This window comes from Boleophthalmus pectinirostris, unplaced genomic scaffold (assembly GCF_026225935.1).
Source record: "Boleophthalmus pectinirostris isolate CB_2022bp ecotype Guang Dong unplaced genomic scaffold, ASM2622593v1 HiC_scaffold_6, whole genome shotgun sequence".
Classification (NCBI taxonomy): Eukaryota; Metazoa; Chordata; class Actinopteri; order Gobiiformes; family Gobiidae; genus Boleophthalmus; species Boleophthalmus pectinirostris.
The window spans coordinates 19,535,304-19,551,932 of NW_026571447.1; the positions used below are offsets into that span (position 1 = coordinate 19,535,304).

General features: G+C 38.1%; 1 protein-coding gene across 1 annotated transcript in view; it reads right to left on the reverse strand.

Annotated features, from left to right (window-relative positions):
• Window positions 1–2,154: 2,154 nt before the first annotated feature.
• The window catches only part of me1 (malic enzyme 1, NADP(+)-dependent, cytosolic), a 55,115-nt gene continuing 40,640 nt past the window's right edge, over window positions 2,155–16,629 (reverse strand). Inside the window, exons 4-14 of the mRNA XM_020937366.2 lie at window positions 15,938–16,013; window positions 14,913–15,074; window positions 10,416–10,519; window positions 5,225–5,334; window positions 5,055–5,152; window positions 4,511–4,624; window positions 3,683–3,788; window positions 3,334–3,476; window positions 3,086–3,259; window positions 2,639–2,737; window positions 2,155–2,567 (exon numbers count right to left, since the gene is read on the reverse strand). Coding sequence (XP_020793025.2) covers window positions 2,400–2,567; window positions 2,639–2,737; window positions 3,086–3,259; window positions 3,334–3,476; window positions 3,683–3,788; window positions 4,511–4,624; window positions 5,055–5,152; window positions 5,225–5,334; window positions 10,416–10,519; window positions 14,913–15,074; window positions 15,938–16,013 — 1,354 coding nt within the window. The 3' untranslated portion in view covers window positions 2,155–2,399. The remainder of the gene's footprint in view (window positions 2,568–2,638; window positions 2,738–3,085; window positions 3,260–3,333; window positions 3,477–3,682; window positions 3,789–4,510; window positions 4,625–5,054; window positions 5,153–5,224; window positions 5,335–10,415; window positions 10,520–14,912; window positions 15,075–15,937; window positions 16,014–16,629) is intronic.

Here is a 16,629-nt window from a genome sequence, read left to right on the forward strand (position 1 = left end):
TTGCGAAGGGGGATACTGTGTGTGTGTGTCAGATGGGACGAGGGGGGGGCAGAGGGGCAGACAGGGTAACATGGACATGCGACACTCCCGCAGGCTTTTACTGATTGGCACTCTTCACAAGGTCTGAGCAAGGTGCCATTTAATGTGAGACTGTAAACAAGGTCAAAACCATGTCAGGACAACGGCCGGTCGGACAGTCCCAGCTGTGACCAGTAAGATGTCAACGAGGGCCTTAGGGTGCTGAAGAGAAAGGGAAGTGACAAATAGGGTGCAACCAAATTACGGTACTGCAAACGGTAGGATACTACATACAACTGAAAGAGGAGGTTTTCAGAGTAATTGTACTTGTTATAACTCACTTGTTAGAAAGGTTAATAAAAAATATATGGTGTTGGACCAGCCTTCACTAGACAAGAGAGAGCACTGCCCATCCAAATTTGAACACTTGCCTACCAAATAAACCTACAATCTCTATCTTTGTTTTGCTTACTTATAGTCATGCCCACCCAAATTCAGATGCTACAATATTGGATTGTGTTTGTTGCAGCATATATCATATCATACATCAAAGTGTAGTTTGGTTCGCAATAGGGCTTAGCAAATAATCAAATTAATTTGATTAATTTGGGTTCTTAATAATTGTGATTTAAGAAATGTGCAAAATCCTGAAATCAAGGATTCTTATGAAGTTTACTCCTGACTTCCTTACTTGCAAAGCAGGGATATTGTGTAATTGCAATTATATCTCTGTACAAATGTAATTAAAGGTGGTTTACAACTTCTTAAATAATATGATAAGAATGAAAACTGTGCCTTCGCAGTTTGAAAGACTAGCAGTCCCTGCTCTGACTTCATTTAAAATTGTAACTGTCCACTGTGTTCCAAAAAAATGTTATTTTATTATTTGGCCATATCGCCTAACCCTAGAACACAATATGCAGTATGACTGAGACATACTCATGGAAATTAATATATACTAATATACAATAATAACTGCAAATGAAAAGAAAGTATTACCCTTTGTAACAACCCCTTCAAGCCTTCAAGCAAATGTGTTATTTGAATTAATAATATTCCTGCCAGTCTATCAAATACATATGATAAAATTTAACTTGAAAATGTGGTGTTTATTAAATGTACGACTATGTAGGGGGGTGTTGACATGGACACTTATTGATTTTCAGTCCACCAGGGGAAGCCTCAGGCAGAGCAGTGTTTTTAAAGGGGGATGAGGGAATGAAAGTAAGTTAAACAAATGATGGTCTCTCACAGTTGTCCTGAGGGGAGACGCCTAGCCCTGGGTATGACTGGTCTGGCTGTGGCTTCTCTATTGATTTTTACACAGGAATGATCACTGGGCAAAAAAATTTAGACAGAAGTTATTTAGCCAGGGCCTCCGGAGGGACACTAACTGTCTGGACACTGCATAGTTAATTCCTATCTATTGATTTAAAGGTCCTATATTAAACAAAATGGATTCTTGTGAGCTTTAAGCTATGTTATAATGTTGTTGCCTCAACAAAAACAAACCCGAGTTGAGTTTTGTTTCATCCACACATGTTTGAGTAATCCTGATTTACACCTGTCTACATCTCCTAAGCTCAAAATTTTCTGTTCCACCTTGTAATTTCATGCAGTTTTCAAGTTAAAAGCTACCTTTTACCTTTAATTTAGTAGAGATTGGCAATTCTAGAGCTGCAATCATCCAAATGATTCCAGTGATGGTGTATGAAGTTTAAAACACAGTAGAATACTTCCTGCATTACCAAATATGACAGAGTGCCTAAATATGCAGGGTTTGTTTGTTAAGCATTTGTGAATGAAAGAAAACACAACTTCAGGTATGTTTTGATGAAGAAGCAACATTATAATATAGATCACCTTTAATGACACTGAATGTGAATGCAAATTTGAGCCACATACAGACTTAGGCCATTGCAATTGACATAATAAATTTTAAAAGTATGTGTAATTCTTTAATTACTCTAATTAGGTCAATGTGTGTCTCAATTCTCCTTCACCCTAATACCTTATGTTGAGCTACAAAATGCAATGATATATTTTGACCACTAGAGAGCACTACAATATTATTCTGCAGATTGTGAACGCGAAAACTATGAAGGTACTTGGAAGAAAAAAAACATTATCGAGGTCTTTCAGGACATAGAAAAGCATTATGGCTGTTTTATTGTGCAATGGTGAAATACAAATTATGTTTTTCATAATACAGTAAAAATGTGTTTTGCCAGAATAATTCATTATTAAAATATTTTGGTGTTTAAAAATCCCTGCATGAATCACCACAGTTATTTATACAGTTAGATTACCATCTAGAACAAATATTGATATTGCACTTTTTGGTGTTGGCCTACCCCTTAAGGGCCTCTCTTGTGCATTTGTTAAAGCTTGCAGGACTGTACACTCATGCTGTCCTCGGGCCAGTGATAAGAGTCTACCACAAACTCCTCATAGTCTGTGGAGTAAACCAGTGATTTCAGATACTCCAGTTTGTCTGACGGCTCTGGGCGATGGGTGGCTATGTTGTTTTTATAGGCAAACTCCATGATCTGAAATAAGCAATAATGTGTTGAAGGACTGTTTGGTAGTGCAGAGAAAGCAGAAGTATAGCTGGCTTTACCTTGGCAGACAGTTTGAGAGACACGTCCTGAATGGAGCTGAGAGGAGGATATAATCTGCCCTCTGCCAAGTCTTTCTCTGTCACCTGTTCAGCAAGAGCCTAGGGGAAGAACAACATCTGCTGTAAATATTGTGAGAGATCTGGACTAATATGGTTCAATGGGAATCGCTCTTGGGCAGGACTGCAACTAACGAAAAGTCTGAATCAACTGGTTTAAAAAAAAAAAAAAAAAAAAAAAAAGAAGAAGAAATAGAAAAGAGATGTAATTATGACTCATAAAACATATGACTTCGTATATACTCCAAGTTTGTTAACCAGTTATTTGGGATTAATCTGATTAGTTGTAAAAGTTCTACGGCCTATGTTGTTACTGTGTGACAATATAGTAAAATCCAATATCAAAGGCACCCTAAGCAGGACCTTGTTCTTTCACTCTTCAGTGTTTACCTCTGCAGCTGTGAGGAAGACTTCCTCAGTAATATGCCGAATACCACACGCTGTGACCCCAAGTCCTACTCCAGGAAAGATATAGGCATTATTCCCCTGACCAGGAAACAGAGTCCGTCCATCTGGCAACTTGACTGGGTCAAACGGACTGCCACTGGCAAAGATGCCTCGCCCCTGAATAGTGTAACATCACAACAGTTTAGTACAAAAAGTGCTGTGAAAATGATATTAACAGTCTCAGTCTGTACCTCAGTGAGCACGTAGCACTGTTCAGCGGTACACTCAGCTTTACTTGTGGGATTGCTGAGGGCAAATATGATTGGACTCTTATTGAAGGAAGCCATATCTTTGATGATCTGCTCTGAGAAAGCTCCCGGTACAGCTGCCACACCTGAAAAAAAACAAAACAAATGATTTTCTATTCACTCAAATAAATCATTTAAAAATAGTAACAACATCTACAGCATGTTATGTATGGTTTTGCATGGATTTTGTATGAAGTCTAAGTTTATATTTATTAGTTTAGTGATCATAAACAGTTCTGCATACTAAACGCCTATCCAAAAATAATGAGTAAAACATAGACATCTGTTTTACCAATGATGGCCGTGGGTTTAATCTCCCGAACCACATCCTCCAGTCTGTTCATCTGAGGGTGCTCGTGGGCGAACCTCTCTTTTTCATGTGTCAGGTGGTCTCGGCCCTGGGGATGCACACAGAAGAGCACATCAAGTACAACCTGTTATCACCCCCACATGCGTTTATTTGACATTAAAGCATTGGAACAAGACGGATGGAGAGAATGAGGAAGAAAGATTGGCCAAATAAAGGCCAGAGGTGATGAGTAAGACAGAGACTGGGGCAAATGAAGAGGGGGTTTGATGACAAGGCCTGCAGATCAGAGATACTGTGGACAAACCATGTATAAAACAGATGGGCTTCTCATTGCAATGCAAAAGAAATCTCTGTTAGATATTGAACTGAAATTATTCATGTAGATGACTATTGGGGATAAGACACATTTTCCAGGAGATGAAACATGTCACGAGATTCAGCTCACGAGAATGAGAAGAGATTCTGATATGATTTAATAAATAAATTGTGTAGTTCAGTTCACAAGTTTGGATTCACAGTTTTTTATACATTTAATTTTATAGTTTTGTTGTCATTGCAGCACTGCTTTTTGGTATTACAGTTTCTCAAGAGGACTTATTCAGGAAAGTGAACCCTTTTTTTATAGATGGCAAATGTAAAATACTGTATGAGGAAGAAAATCTCACAAGATCTTCTTTCTTGTGTGTACAATCTTGTGCCAATTTTGTTTCACATCTTGTGGTACAAGATCTTGTCCCATCCCTAGTGGTTATAGTGTTTTATTATCATCCATTTAAATTTTCAATCTCAAATAATTTGAGTTATTCACACCTTGACAATGAGGCCCTTAGAGTCAACCATCCAGATCTTTTTCATGTTCTCCTCCTTTGGAAGTCCTTCCTTCTCCATGGCCATCGAGATAAGCTCTGCAATGCCCATGGCTGCCTGGGGGCAACACAAAGAAAAGCAGCATCCGATTTGTTACAGAAAAGCATAATTTACATACAAGTTTAACATAACTGTGTCAGAATTAGGCCTTCCATGATAACACCGTTTGAAGCATGACATATTACTACAAATAAATATTATGATAAATGATAATATTGAACTACTTTATGCCACTGACACAAAACAGGATAAGCCCAGTAAACCATTTTTCTATAGACAGTATCATTAAAAGGCATGAGCTACAGCACATAATTGAACCAAAACCTTTTACAGCTCAAATATTTTCATATTAGAACAAAAACAAAAAAAATCCTCCCACTTTTGCAAAGAAAATGTACCCATGATAAACATTTAGCTCCAAAATATATTGTTCCAGCTTTCATATATTGAATGATAAGTCAATATAGTAATTAAAAAGAACATCTACCTCTCCTGCTCCTTGGAACACAATTGTATGGTCACACATTTTGCTTTTAGTGATTCTCAGAGCAGCTAAAAGTCCAGCTACGGCCACAGCAGCAGTACCTAAGACGAGAGAGAAACACACATTAATAAAATAATTCTGCCATGTTTGAGAACAAGTTTTCAGATAATTACCTTGAATGTCATCATTAAATGTGCAGTACTTGTTTCGGTATTTGCTTAGCAGACGAAAAGCATTTATATTTGCAAAGTCCTCAAACTGTATCAAACAATCCATCCCATACCTATGAGCAGAAAAAAGAGTTAAACATTATAAAAACAAAAAAAGTGCACTGTCTCATTTTCTTGTGGAGGGTCCGCAACCTGCTTGTTGCCATTGAAATTGTTTGCTTGTAATTCCTCACTATGGCATTCCACTAGTAACTTAGCCTGGAAATGGGCATATAGTATGGTATATACTCTAGACTATTGTACACAAAGCAATAGCATCTCCATGGAAACAAGCAGGTGGTATATTGTCCCTCCATCAAAAAAAATTACACAGTACACCTTTAAATACAATAACAAAAACACAGGCTGTTCCACTGTTGTATCAATATGTGCCTGTACCACACAGTAGGTGTGTGTTGGCAGTCATATAAAACCAAGCATTTGAGAACAGTAGGTTTTGACGAGCTGACACCTGTTTCCTCCATTTTACGACTACAGCCAATAATCAGAAGGTCAAAGTCAAACAAAAGACAGGAATCACAGAAGAAGCATATGACAAGCCCACCCAACCTCCCAGTAAAGCAGTAGTGGACAATTTAACAAGATGTAAAGGAGACCACCTTTAGCACATACAGTTATCATTAGGAACAGCTTAGCTTACATGGTGCAGAAGATACGCTCAGTGTTATACAGTTCAGAGAGTCTGGTATATAGATTTAAGAGGCTCTTCTCCATGTTCCCATGGATGTCACCAGATGGATCCTGTGGAGTAATTTATGGCTCAAACCAGAACATCTTTGGAAAATTTAAGTGTTTGTTGTATTTAATGCTATAGGGTAATGTAACATTTTGCTTATCCATTATAATAACTAAGCATAATAAGTAAGCTCTATTTTCCCCAAGACTCCAAAATCGTGCCATTACTTTCACTGCAAATATGTTAAAAGGTTTAGCATCAGGATCAAAAAGCTAAGAGGAAACGAGGCCTATAGGAAATTGAGGCTACTTCTGATGTAATAAAATGTAATATCCACAAGATTAAAGAGTACGTTTGCAAGGCCCAGGCTCCTTCCCCCACCACACATCAGACTGTGATGCCTGATACTCAGACTGACAGCTCAGCAGAAGTGTAAAATGTGTTTTCTATAAAGTAGAAAGTCCCACAAAGAAAAGAAAAACAAGGCCAAAAAGGGGCTGTAAACTTTTCATTGTGTTGTGACCAATGAGGGGTGAGGACAACTGCAAGCCTACTACACTGTATTGTATGTGTTTGCATGGACTGAATGATGACCTGTCAATCCGGCAAATCAAATAAAATAAAATACATAATAATAATGGTAATAACATACTACACACAAGCACAATAAACAGAAACAGAATAAACAGAAACCCTGGTGATTTGCCCCAAAAAAATGACACTATATAAATTCAAGTACTATATAAGTATCTACTCAGGGACTATAAATGTATAGGGAATAATAAATGTAGAGAGAGAGAGGCAGATACTTTATCAATCCTTAGAGAAACATACGAGTGGACTGTTCCAAAAAGTTGGAAGCAAACAATATATTTGGAAAGTTTTACATCAGTTATTATGACTAATATTGTCTAAATGAATTCTTATACATTTCCACGGAAAAAGAGAAAGTAATAAAATAGCAGAGTTTTTGTTAGCATAACAAAGGTGCTCCTGGTCTCCATTCGTTTTAGCCAAGCCTTTCCCCCACAAAGTCTTCTCCTTGACAACTTTCTGAGTGAATCACGCAAATCCCTAATGCTACTTGCTGCTTTTTGCCAGTTGGATCAGGACGGCCCAGACAAAAAAAGGATTTACTTTTGTCTCGAGGCTCAAGTCTGAATAAATGAGAGACACACCCAGGTAAAGGCAACAATGGCCTTAACTCAAAAATTAGGAAAAGAAGCTGGGCCAATATGCACCGTTCCCCAGCTGTTACTGGTATGACGACTTGTTTCTCTGATTATTTGACAAACGGAAATTCTAGTTTTAATAATGATTGAACATGCTATTATGAGAACTAATAATGTGGATGAAAATAACACATATTTTCAATGTCTGAGTCAGTGAGATATTTTTGTTCATAGTTTTGCCATTGGCACGGTGAGGACAGTGTCGGGAAGCAGGGAGGAATGAACCACATTTAAAGACTGTTTTATGAAAGAAAGATTCAGTGGATTTTGTTTCTAAAATTTCTCAGTTCAAATAATGGAAAATTCTAAACTTTTTCAATGACGACATGAGTGACGGTGTGAAAAGTCATTTTAACTTCCTGAGGTCATTAGCACAATAAAACCATCTGTATCTGGATTTCTTCAGGGTGTAGAGATGGGGCACAAGGTTAAAACTGTCCTCCTTTAGGGAATACTTTTTAGGATACTGATGCAGCATACCACAGAACGCCTTTGTTTATGGAACTTTTATTTTCATTTGATTTACGACCCCAATAAATAGGGCTTTGATGAATGAAAGTGCTGTGTCCTCGAGAATCACTTTTGGTGGTGAAAACATTTTGAAAATTTGAAATATGAAATTCACATTGTTTGTCTCATTTGATATCTGAGGAAAAGCTATTCTGATACAGGAAGTCTCTAGTGGGGCGTAATGAAATGCAAAACTGCACGAAGTAGGAGGATGACAGTTTTACAGCTTCACAATGAGTAGGAAAGTATACGGTCTGAAATGGTATGAGAGAATCTTGAGTCTGCAGCTTGTAGAGGGTAGGAGCAGGCAGGACCTCAGTAGAAGGTCATAGACAAGGGTGCTCTGTCCAAACACAGCTGTCCAACCTGCACATAGTGGAGTTTGTGTGGTGTACAAGTAGCCTGTTCAGGACGTCCCACCGGACTCTCAGGCTTTAATAAATCCCCTGTCTCTAGAGGGCTAGAGTCTCTCAGCGCACATTATTTTTCAAATCCCCTCATTAAAAACAAAAAGATATGCTGCATTTTCCACTCTGCAACTCCTCCATCCTCTGGTCTTAAAGATCACATATTATGCAAAATGGACTCTTATGAGCTTTAAACTATGTTAGAATGTTGTTACCTCCTTAAAAACATACCTTGAATTGTGTTTTATTTCATTCACACATGTTTACATAACCCTTTATTGTTAGTCTTTCTACACCTCTAGAGCTCAAAATGCTCTGTTCCACTTTGTGATGTCATGAAATGGTAGTTTTCATGTTACCTTTTACCTTTTGTTTAGTGGTGACTGGCAATTATCCAAATGATTCTAGTGAAGGTGTATGGAGTTTAAAACACAGTGGAACACTTCTTTTATTATCACATGACATGACAAGGTGGAACAGAGAGAAGAATTCAGCCTAAATGTGCAGGGTTTGTGTGTTAAAAGTGTGTGAATAAAATGTACATCAAAAATAGTGTAATACGGGCCATTTAAATCTTGCATTGTTTTAGACATCATAATTTAAGGAAAACACCCTTTACATCAAGCTTATATTGCTTTCATCCCTACTTATATTTGAGAGGATATGCATTAACTAACTTGACTGACTCGGCTCTTTCATGTAAAGCCGATAATGTAAAACCCAGACGGTCTAAGTTTCATCTTCAACAAAAGCTGTGAAGAGATTCTCTGTGATCATTTAAGTATTATGGCAAAGCCTCAAGTGAGAGGTTAAAAGGATTTGTGACACTTGCAGAGATTTCCCAGCAACATCTAATATTGCTCCTGCAGCCTGTTACAAGCATGCAACAACATTTTTTAAGTTTTAAAGAAATATCGGTAGTATGATTCTTTTAAAAAATCATTGCATGTGCTTATATGGTGGTCAAAAGTGCATCACCTCCCTTTTAAGACGTCATACTTTCACACAATACCACAGTGTTAACATGCATATTAGAAAGTTGTTAAAGCTACAGTAGAGTGTATAATAGCTGGTCTTATGGGAACAGAAGATAAAAGCATAAAACAGTAGCACATGGCAGGGCTATGGTCCATGATTTATTGCATCATTAACCACAGCATCTTTTAAGTATTTGTTTTAAATAGAAGATTAAAAAGATGTCTCCAGACTGCTGCTGATGAGTCAGACTGGTGAATTTAGCACATGGTTCTTAGAAAAGTAAACATAAATATTCCTTAAAATACTGTTAAGCTGTAATCATTCATTCAAACCGTGAGTCCATAATTATCCATTTTCCGCCAATCTGGCTGTTTTTGGAGAAAAGCACGATGGTTCTTGGTAGTGGAGAGGCTACCCAGTTATTAGAGCAGTGGCTTTGTGCAGCCAGCTGGAGGGGGCCCAGACCCAGGACTGTGCCTCCGGACTGCAGCTGATTTTGGGTTTGTAGTTTGGGATCAGGCCTAACCATCCCCATGTGTGTGGTTCTATGAAGACACATGTGTAGATGCATGCAAAGGTATACAACGGTCATGGGACATTCAAGCCCTAAGAGCAGGCACAGAGCATGACTTAAGATAAAATCAGGCAATTCAAACGGGACAATATGGAGCACTTAAAACTTCCTGATTGTGTCCAGACTAAACACTGACCTCTCTATGTGACAAATAATAATAATGTCAGTTTGAATGATGAATTTCTGTGTTCAAGATAGGGAAGATATTATCTCTGGCCAGAGACGGAGGTAACATAAAATATTAATCTTTACAATAACCAAATAGTCCCTACTATTACAAAACACAAGAACTATTTACTGCTGAATGGAGAAGTATAAAAGGTCAAACTATCATATAGAGTCATGTCAATATCGGGTTTATTTGAATTGAGAGAGAATGCATAAATTTTAAGTTGAAGAGAAAAGAAAAGTTGAAGAGAAAAGCCTGAAAAATGCACATATTTTCCAAAAAATAACACTATATTAAGTTCCACTAGACACTAAAAATATGCAGGGTAAAAGACATATTGAGGCAATGGTTATCTTAGCCAGGCACAATGGGACCCCTTTTCATTACACCCAAATCCGTGTTGACAGAAGTTCTAGCCCCTTGTGTGCACCCCCACAATCCCCTGGGCTCTTTTTGATAGCGTCCATGTTAAACTCCTTAACATTTTTCTCTCCAGTCCTTAATGTACCATCTGTTTTGAAATGACAGCAGCAGACTCCTGCACAGGGGAAGTGGGCGGAGGATGAATCAGAGGGAAAATGGCTGTACCTGTCGGACACTGCCTTCATGAACTCGTCCAGAAGGTCATCGTAGGCTTGGCCCCTCACTCTGCGATGCCTCAGGCCAATGTACAGAGGGTCCTTTAGCAGCGCCTGAAAGACAACAGGACAAATGACCAATCAGCTATATTCTACTGCTATTTCAGAAAACACAGGTAATATCATGCATTTAGTTTAGTTTAATTGATTGAGTTATTTTAACAGGGATCATCTGCAAAAATTTTAATCTAATAAAATACAGCCAATTCTCCATCTATAATTTGATCAATTAAAGGTCATATAGTATGCAAAATTGACTCTTTTGAGCTCTGAGCCATGTAAGAATGTTACTTTATCAAAAACATACCCAGAGTTGTGTTTTGCTTCATTCACACATTTTTGAGTGATCTTTTATTATTATTATTTATTATTTACCTTGTCATGTCATGAATACTTTCAAGTTAACAGCTACATTTTTCACTTTTGTTCAGAATAGACTGTCCTCACCAGTCACTTCACGCCTGCAATGCTAAATTGTTTTGTATTATTCATCTTTTTCTTTAGGAATTTACATTATATTTACCTTGTACAATTACAAATAAGTCCCGTTAAATGTGCAGGGGAAAAATAAGCCAAAATCCCAAATCTAAATTTTAGGGGCGCCCCCACCAGCAGATGATGCCTGGGTTACCTATGCCCAGAGCGGGCCCTGAATTAACACAAAGAAAGCTACCTACCTAAAGAACCTATAGTAGCATAGGGAAAAGAGGCTAGAGGGTCTGTCATCTACTTCACCACTTAAATATGTAATTGTAACTGACATGATAATAAAATGTAATCAGAAACATGTAGAACAATTCATCACACATGCAGTTTGTATATTATCTAAGTCTAGTATGACAGTTTTAAGTTAACACGTGTCAGAACGTAAACTTCAATGGACCATGGGCCTGACATGCCTGCACCTGTGTCTAAACGTAACACAAAACATATAACTCACAGATGTAAAAAACATACAGTATACGGCAATTTTGTACAGAATCATTAAAGTGGTTTGTATCAACCTTGTGAATGTATGTAAATGCTGAGGCAGGAATTTTAACAAACATGCTGATTAAAGAATGATTGTGAAGGAGAGTCAACATCAACAGTCTTAATCTCCACATGGTGGCATAAATTGCTTTCAAGAACACTGTATGGAGTTTATTCAAAAAAAAAAAAACACAACTTGTGTTTCATTGCCATAGACTGTATGTATGAACTAAGGGCCTGGGATGTCACCCATAGCGTTTGGCTCCAGTCAAATGAAATTCACAATGCTAGTAATTATAGGAGCAAATTTGAAGCCGAGTTCCATATGAGGAATAGTAATTTATTAACAAAAAAAATAACAAAATAAAAACGTCAGGATCACGTAAAGCAGGTTAATACGAACATTTTAAGATGGAACGAGGAGGTTAGCGGGTTAGCTATGTCTAAATAGAGTTCATTACCAAAATATATAATCAGTTCTTCAAATAAAAAACAAAATTACATAAATTGGGAGCTTTTGTTATTGAGTGAAATTTGCAAATGATGTCCAAATGCTACATGCAGATCCATCATCATTTTATTCTTTTAAAACAAACAGGAAAGGGGCAGAGTTTCATGACACTGTTTGTAATTTTTCCAAGGGTTTTTGTTTTGAGTTTATATAAAAGTGATCCGCAGCGACATGAAGCCTCATTGAGACAGCTGACCTTTCATTTCTATGGGATTTCAGAGATGGATAATTACAAGTCGGCACAATGATGAGTCTGAAGAAGACAGCAGCAACCTTTTCCGTGGCAGGCCAGAGAGATGTCATGTCCAAGAACAGTTTATTTGAAGCTTGGTTTATTTAAAGTTGACAAAGTCTCTTCGGTTTTCTTTCAAAGATTTTAATCAGCAGTAGGCTACAACATAAGAAACCCAAATTACCCTGCATAAACTTTTATAGACACGTGTAAACAGATGAGATGTGGTCATGTGTCACTAGAATACAAATTCTATAACCTTGTAGCCAGAAGCAAGCAGAATCAAATATATTTTAAAGCAATTTATAGTTGATTAGCCCTTGTTTCTTGCTTATAACTCAATTTTTGTTGCACAACTGTTACTAAACACAGAAACCAGAGGAAAAGGGGAAAACAACATATTTGCAGTTTTATAGCGTTGGACTTTTTAACATGGAAATTTGAGGGTTAAGATGCAGGCTGACTCGTAGGACAAGTGTCTATGGAAAAGGACACTGGGTTTACACTTGTGAATGGCCACCCACCTGCCCCAGACACAAGCAGCATATTGTCCTGGATGAAGTGAGTGGGTAAGTGTGTCTATAGTGTTGGGTTACATGAGATGACAGCAGGAGCACAGACAAAAGACTTGGGCAATGAGAAGAATGATGCAAAAGTCTGAAACGCATCCAAAGAGACTCTTCTATCCACAACTGAAAGAAATACAGACCAGGAGGATTAAACCATAATCTCAACCTCAACAGTCTGATCGTAATATGCTTGGGTCTTTTTAATCAAAAGGTCTACAGCCAAGCCTCTGTCAGTCTAAGCATGTGGTTTGAAGCAGACCCAAGTTTTTTCAGGCAATAAACATAGTCATTTTCAACACCAAGTATTTTCTTTGAGTTTCCATCTGGTCTTATACTAGTTCTGATAACTAACAAGATGAAACAAGATCATTCTAAAATTGTTCAGCAAGTTTATTTAGTATCAATACTTGCTCAAATGAGTATATAGTTTAAATACTTTTAGTTTTTGTATTGATTAATATTTTTGATACATTTGACAACCCTTCAAAGAAGTGGTTGGTTTAAGTTATATTAGAATCTATCTGGGTGTATGGATGTGTGCCTGTTCATGACTCCTGAAGGACAAATATAATCCCATAATGACAGCTATTTCAATAATTAGCCTGTGCTACCGCTAGCTCATAAACTTCCTCATCTGCTCCCAACATGAATACATATACAAAGCACATTGGCCAGCGGTCTAGACTGACTCTCTTATGGATTAAGACATATACCCAAACATAGATGGCCTATCCAGCTCATTACAGGTCATTTAGCCTGTCATCTCTTCAGAATCATGAGGAAATGAAATGGAAAAGTATGGTATAGACAGTCAGGCAGCACTCAAATCCTTACTAAGGCATTTCTTTAAATTCAATAAAGGGAGTATATGACTGATACTGCTACTTTTTCTTCATAGCTCAAGTGAAAATGCTCTTTGGGTTTGCAATGGCCACAATGTTATTTTCCTGCAGGAACGAGAAGGTCATTACAACCCAAAAAGTAGTAAACAAATGTGAAATGCAAATCACTGTCACATGCAAACTTTAGAAGGAACTTCAAATATTATTTATAAATAAAGCCTTTAACTTTAACTACAGTGTGTCAATACAATGTGGCACTGACAAAGAGCATTATCTAATGACACTTAAAGTACCTGTAAACTCGGAAAAGTACATTTTTATGACCGTCACTATGCAAACAGAAACGTGGACAAAAACTAAGAAACAGTAGGAGACAAGGAGTGGAAACTTCACAAAGATAACAGACACAGGCCAGAGAGTACAGAGTAATAAAGATAAAGAGGCTCAGTGGCAAAGGGCAATTTTCAGTATCTTTCAAGTAACACTCTTATCATACTTATCATACTTATCATACTTATCGTACTTATCATATGCATATGTTTCTGAGGACATTTAATGCTAATTTAGAGTTTTCTTGTTCCTGAAGCTTCAGGCTACCTTATTCCACCTGGGCACAGGACCACATGTCAAATCCAATCTACTGGAGAAAAATTGTGATTTTACTATAACCTGCAGGCCAGGAGTTAGCTTTCTGCTGCTTTGGTTTAGGTTTATTATCTCTACTTCGCATGCAGCTCATGCATCCTTAGGCTACAATAACTAGTGTTGATACAGAGGCACAGACATTTTTCTCACAGTCTTAAGTATTAGTAGCACATGTCAAGTGCTTGAGCGGAGCTGTCAAACTGGAGAGGAGTGTTCCTAGGTGGGAAGCAGAGTGGCACTGGCAAAGGGAGCGGTGCTTTCCCAGCTGGCACCTCTGAATGGAGCAGCTGAGCTCACTGTTACAGAGGGTGTTTCCTGCTTGTAAAGTGTGGGATCTGTTTTATCCAGTGGCATATGATGCACTATGACATTTGTAGAATATGAGGACCGGCAGCAGCGTTTAATGGTCTGAGAAGTTCACACTAAACAGGATACATGAGAAAGGAAACTTTGCCCCTTACTATGCGACTCTCTTCTGTTCAGAAAATGTGGCTTTATAAGTTGCAGGTGCCCTTCTGTCCACCTTGGTTTGAGGCATCACCTGACACAGTGTTTGAGTGTATGAATGTAAACCAAAGAAACACTAACTTTACTAACCATACTCTCTGAATATACAAACCATGACCTATATAACCTTAAGTGAAGTTTATATTTATATGTATATAGTGCAGCTCACCTCGTTGTCTGTGCCCACATCCAGCATGACGGGCAGACACTGCTGAGGTGGCATCCCTCCACAGGCAGTGTACAGGGCCAGTTTACCCACTGGGATCCCCATCCCATTACAGCCCAGGTCTCCAAGTCCCAGGATCCTCTCTCCATCCGTCACACACACAGCCTGCCAAACAACACAACAGACTGTAATGCTTTTAATGTGTAATGTTCAAACAATTAGTAATGTGGCTATAAGTGCAAAATATTTACAACCCCAACCATCTTTAAGCAGAATATCAGTCAAACAACGCATTTGAAATGTTTCTGCATTGTTAGCTAACAATGTCAACATACATTTTAGTGTTATGATTGTGAAGAAACATACCAATTTAACTTTAGCCTTGATTACTGACATGTGCTATGTCCAAGTCTTTTATGTTTACCATTCCTCTGGTATGTAGCAAGCTTCATGAAATAATTATTTTATGAAGATATTGTGACATGAGTTACTTTTACAAAAAATATAATTAACCAAATACTCCTGGCATCCCTGTTAGCTTCCGATTGCAGCATTCCCAAATGTTTCTATACCACAGTCTCCCTGAAATACTACAGTGAACTGCTTACTCTGGCTCCACTTTCCCAGTTTCTGCTGAAATGTTAAAAGTAGGGCCCATTAGGTGAGCCCTGCAAGATGTGGAAGCCCCCTGTGACATTGAGCTGCAGTGTGTCAGCACTGTGCTAAATGCTCTCCTGTTGACAGCGATGAACAGGTGTTAGCGGGCCCAGGTACATTAGACATGCCAGGGATGCCTGCTTGTGTCGTCATTGTGCAAAGGCCCAGATTATGATGTGCAAATATTTCAGCTATACAAGAGACAAGGAATATTTCAGGATTTTTGGGAAATTGGCCAAAATCAGCAGGTCAAGGGACATGGCACATTTTTTGCATAACCACAAGAGGCTCGCTGCAGCTGCTATATATGGAATGAAGGGACCAAACCGAGGCAAGTTAGCACACAAGGGTTAGCATTGTAAAACAGTTACCTTAATGTCCTTCTCTGGCCAGTTCTGGAGGATTGAAGCTATATGTCCTCGATCATGGACAGTGATGAACAGGCCCCTGTGAAAAAAATTAAGGTGTGAACTCTCTCCCCCATTTGTGTCAAAAACAGGCCTAAAACAACATAGAACATCTCACGTAACACTGAATATTCTTAAGTGTGACTTAAAGGAAAAACTGCAACCTAGAGGCTGTGTAAAGTTAGGAACATTTCTTCTCACCCTCTTAACTACAGGTTTTATTCAACACAGACGGCACATAGAATTTCAAAGTTGAGCCCTAAGCTAACACTCTTTACATGGAGAGTTTGTTTAAGCCCTTTTAGACAGCTTTAATATATGTCCTACTCCTACCCCTCCTCACCAGTTCTCTTACTCGCTCCCTTGTGTCTCATGCTTCAGGACAATCCCTATGTGAAGGGGCTATGTCACTATGTGGGGTCTCTTTTGCCAGCACAGTCATCTGGACTGGACTTCATATGATCATCAACACAGGAGGACAGTAAAAATGTATAGGTCTGCTCATAAACATTGTATGTTGCTAGCCCGGCCTTGTCAAAAACCTAAGACTGTGACAATATAACATAAGTAAAATGTCCATCTGTGAAACTACTTTTTAATAGTAATGAAACTTAATATTGAATGTATAAGCCACGTTTTATCACATGTTAAAATAT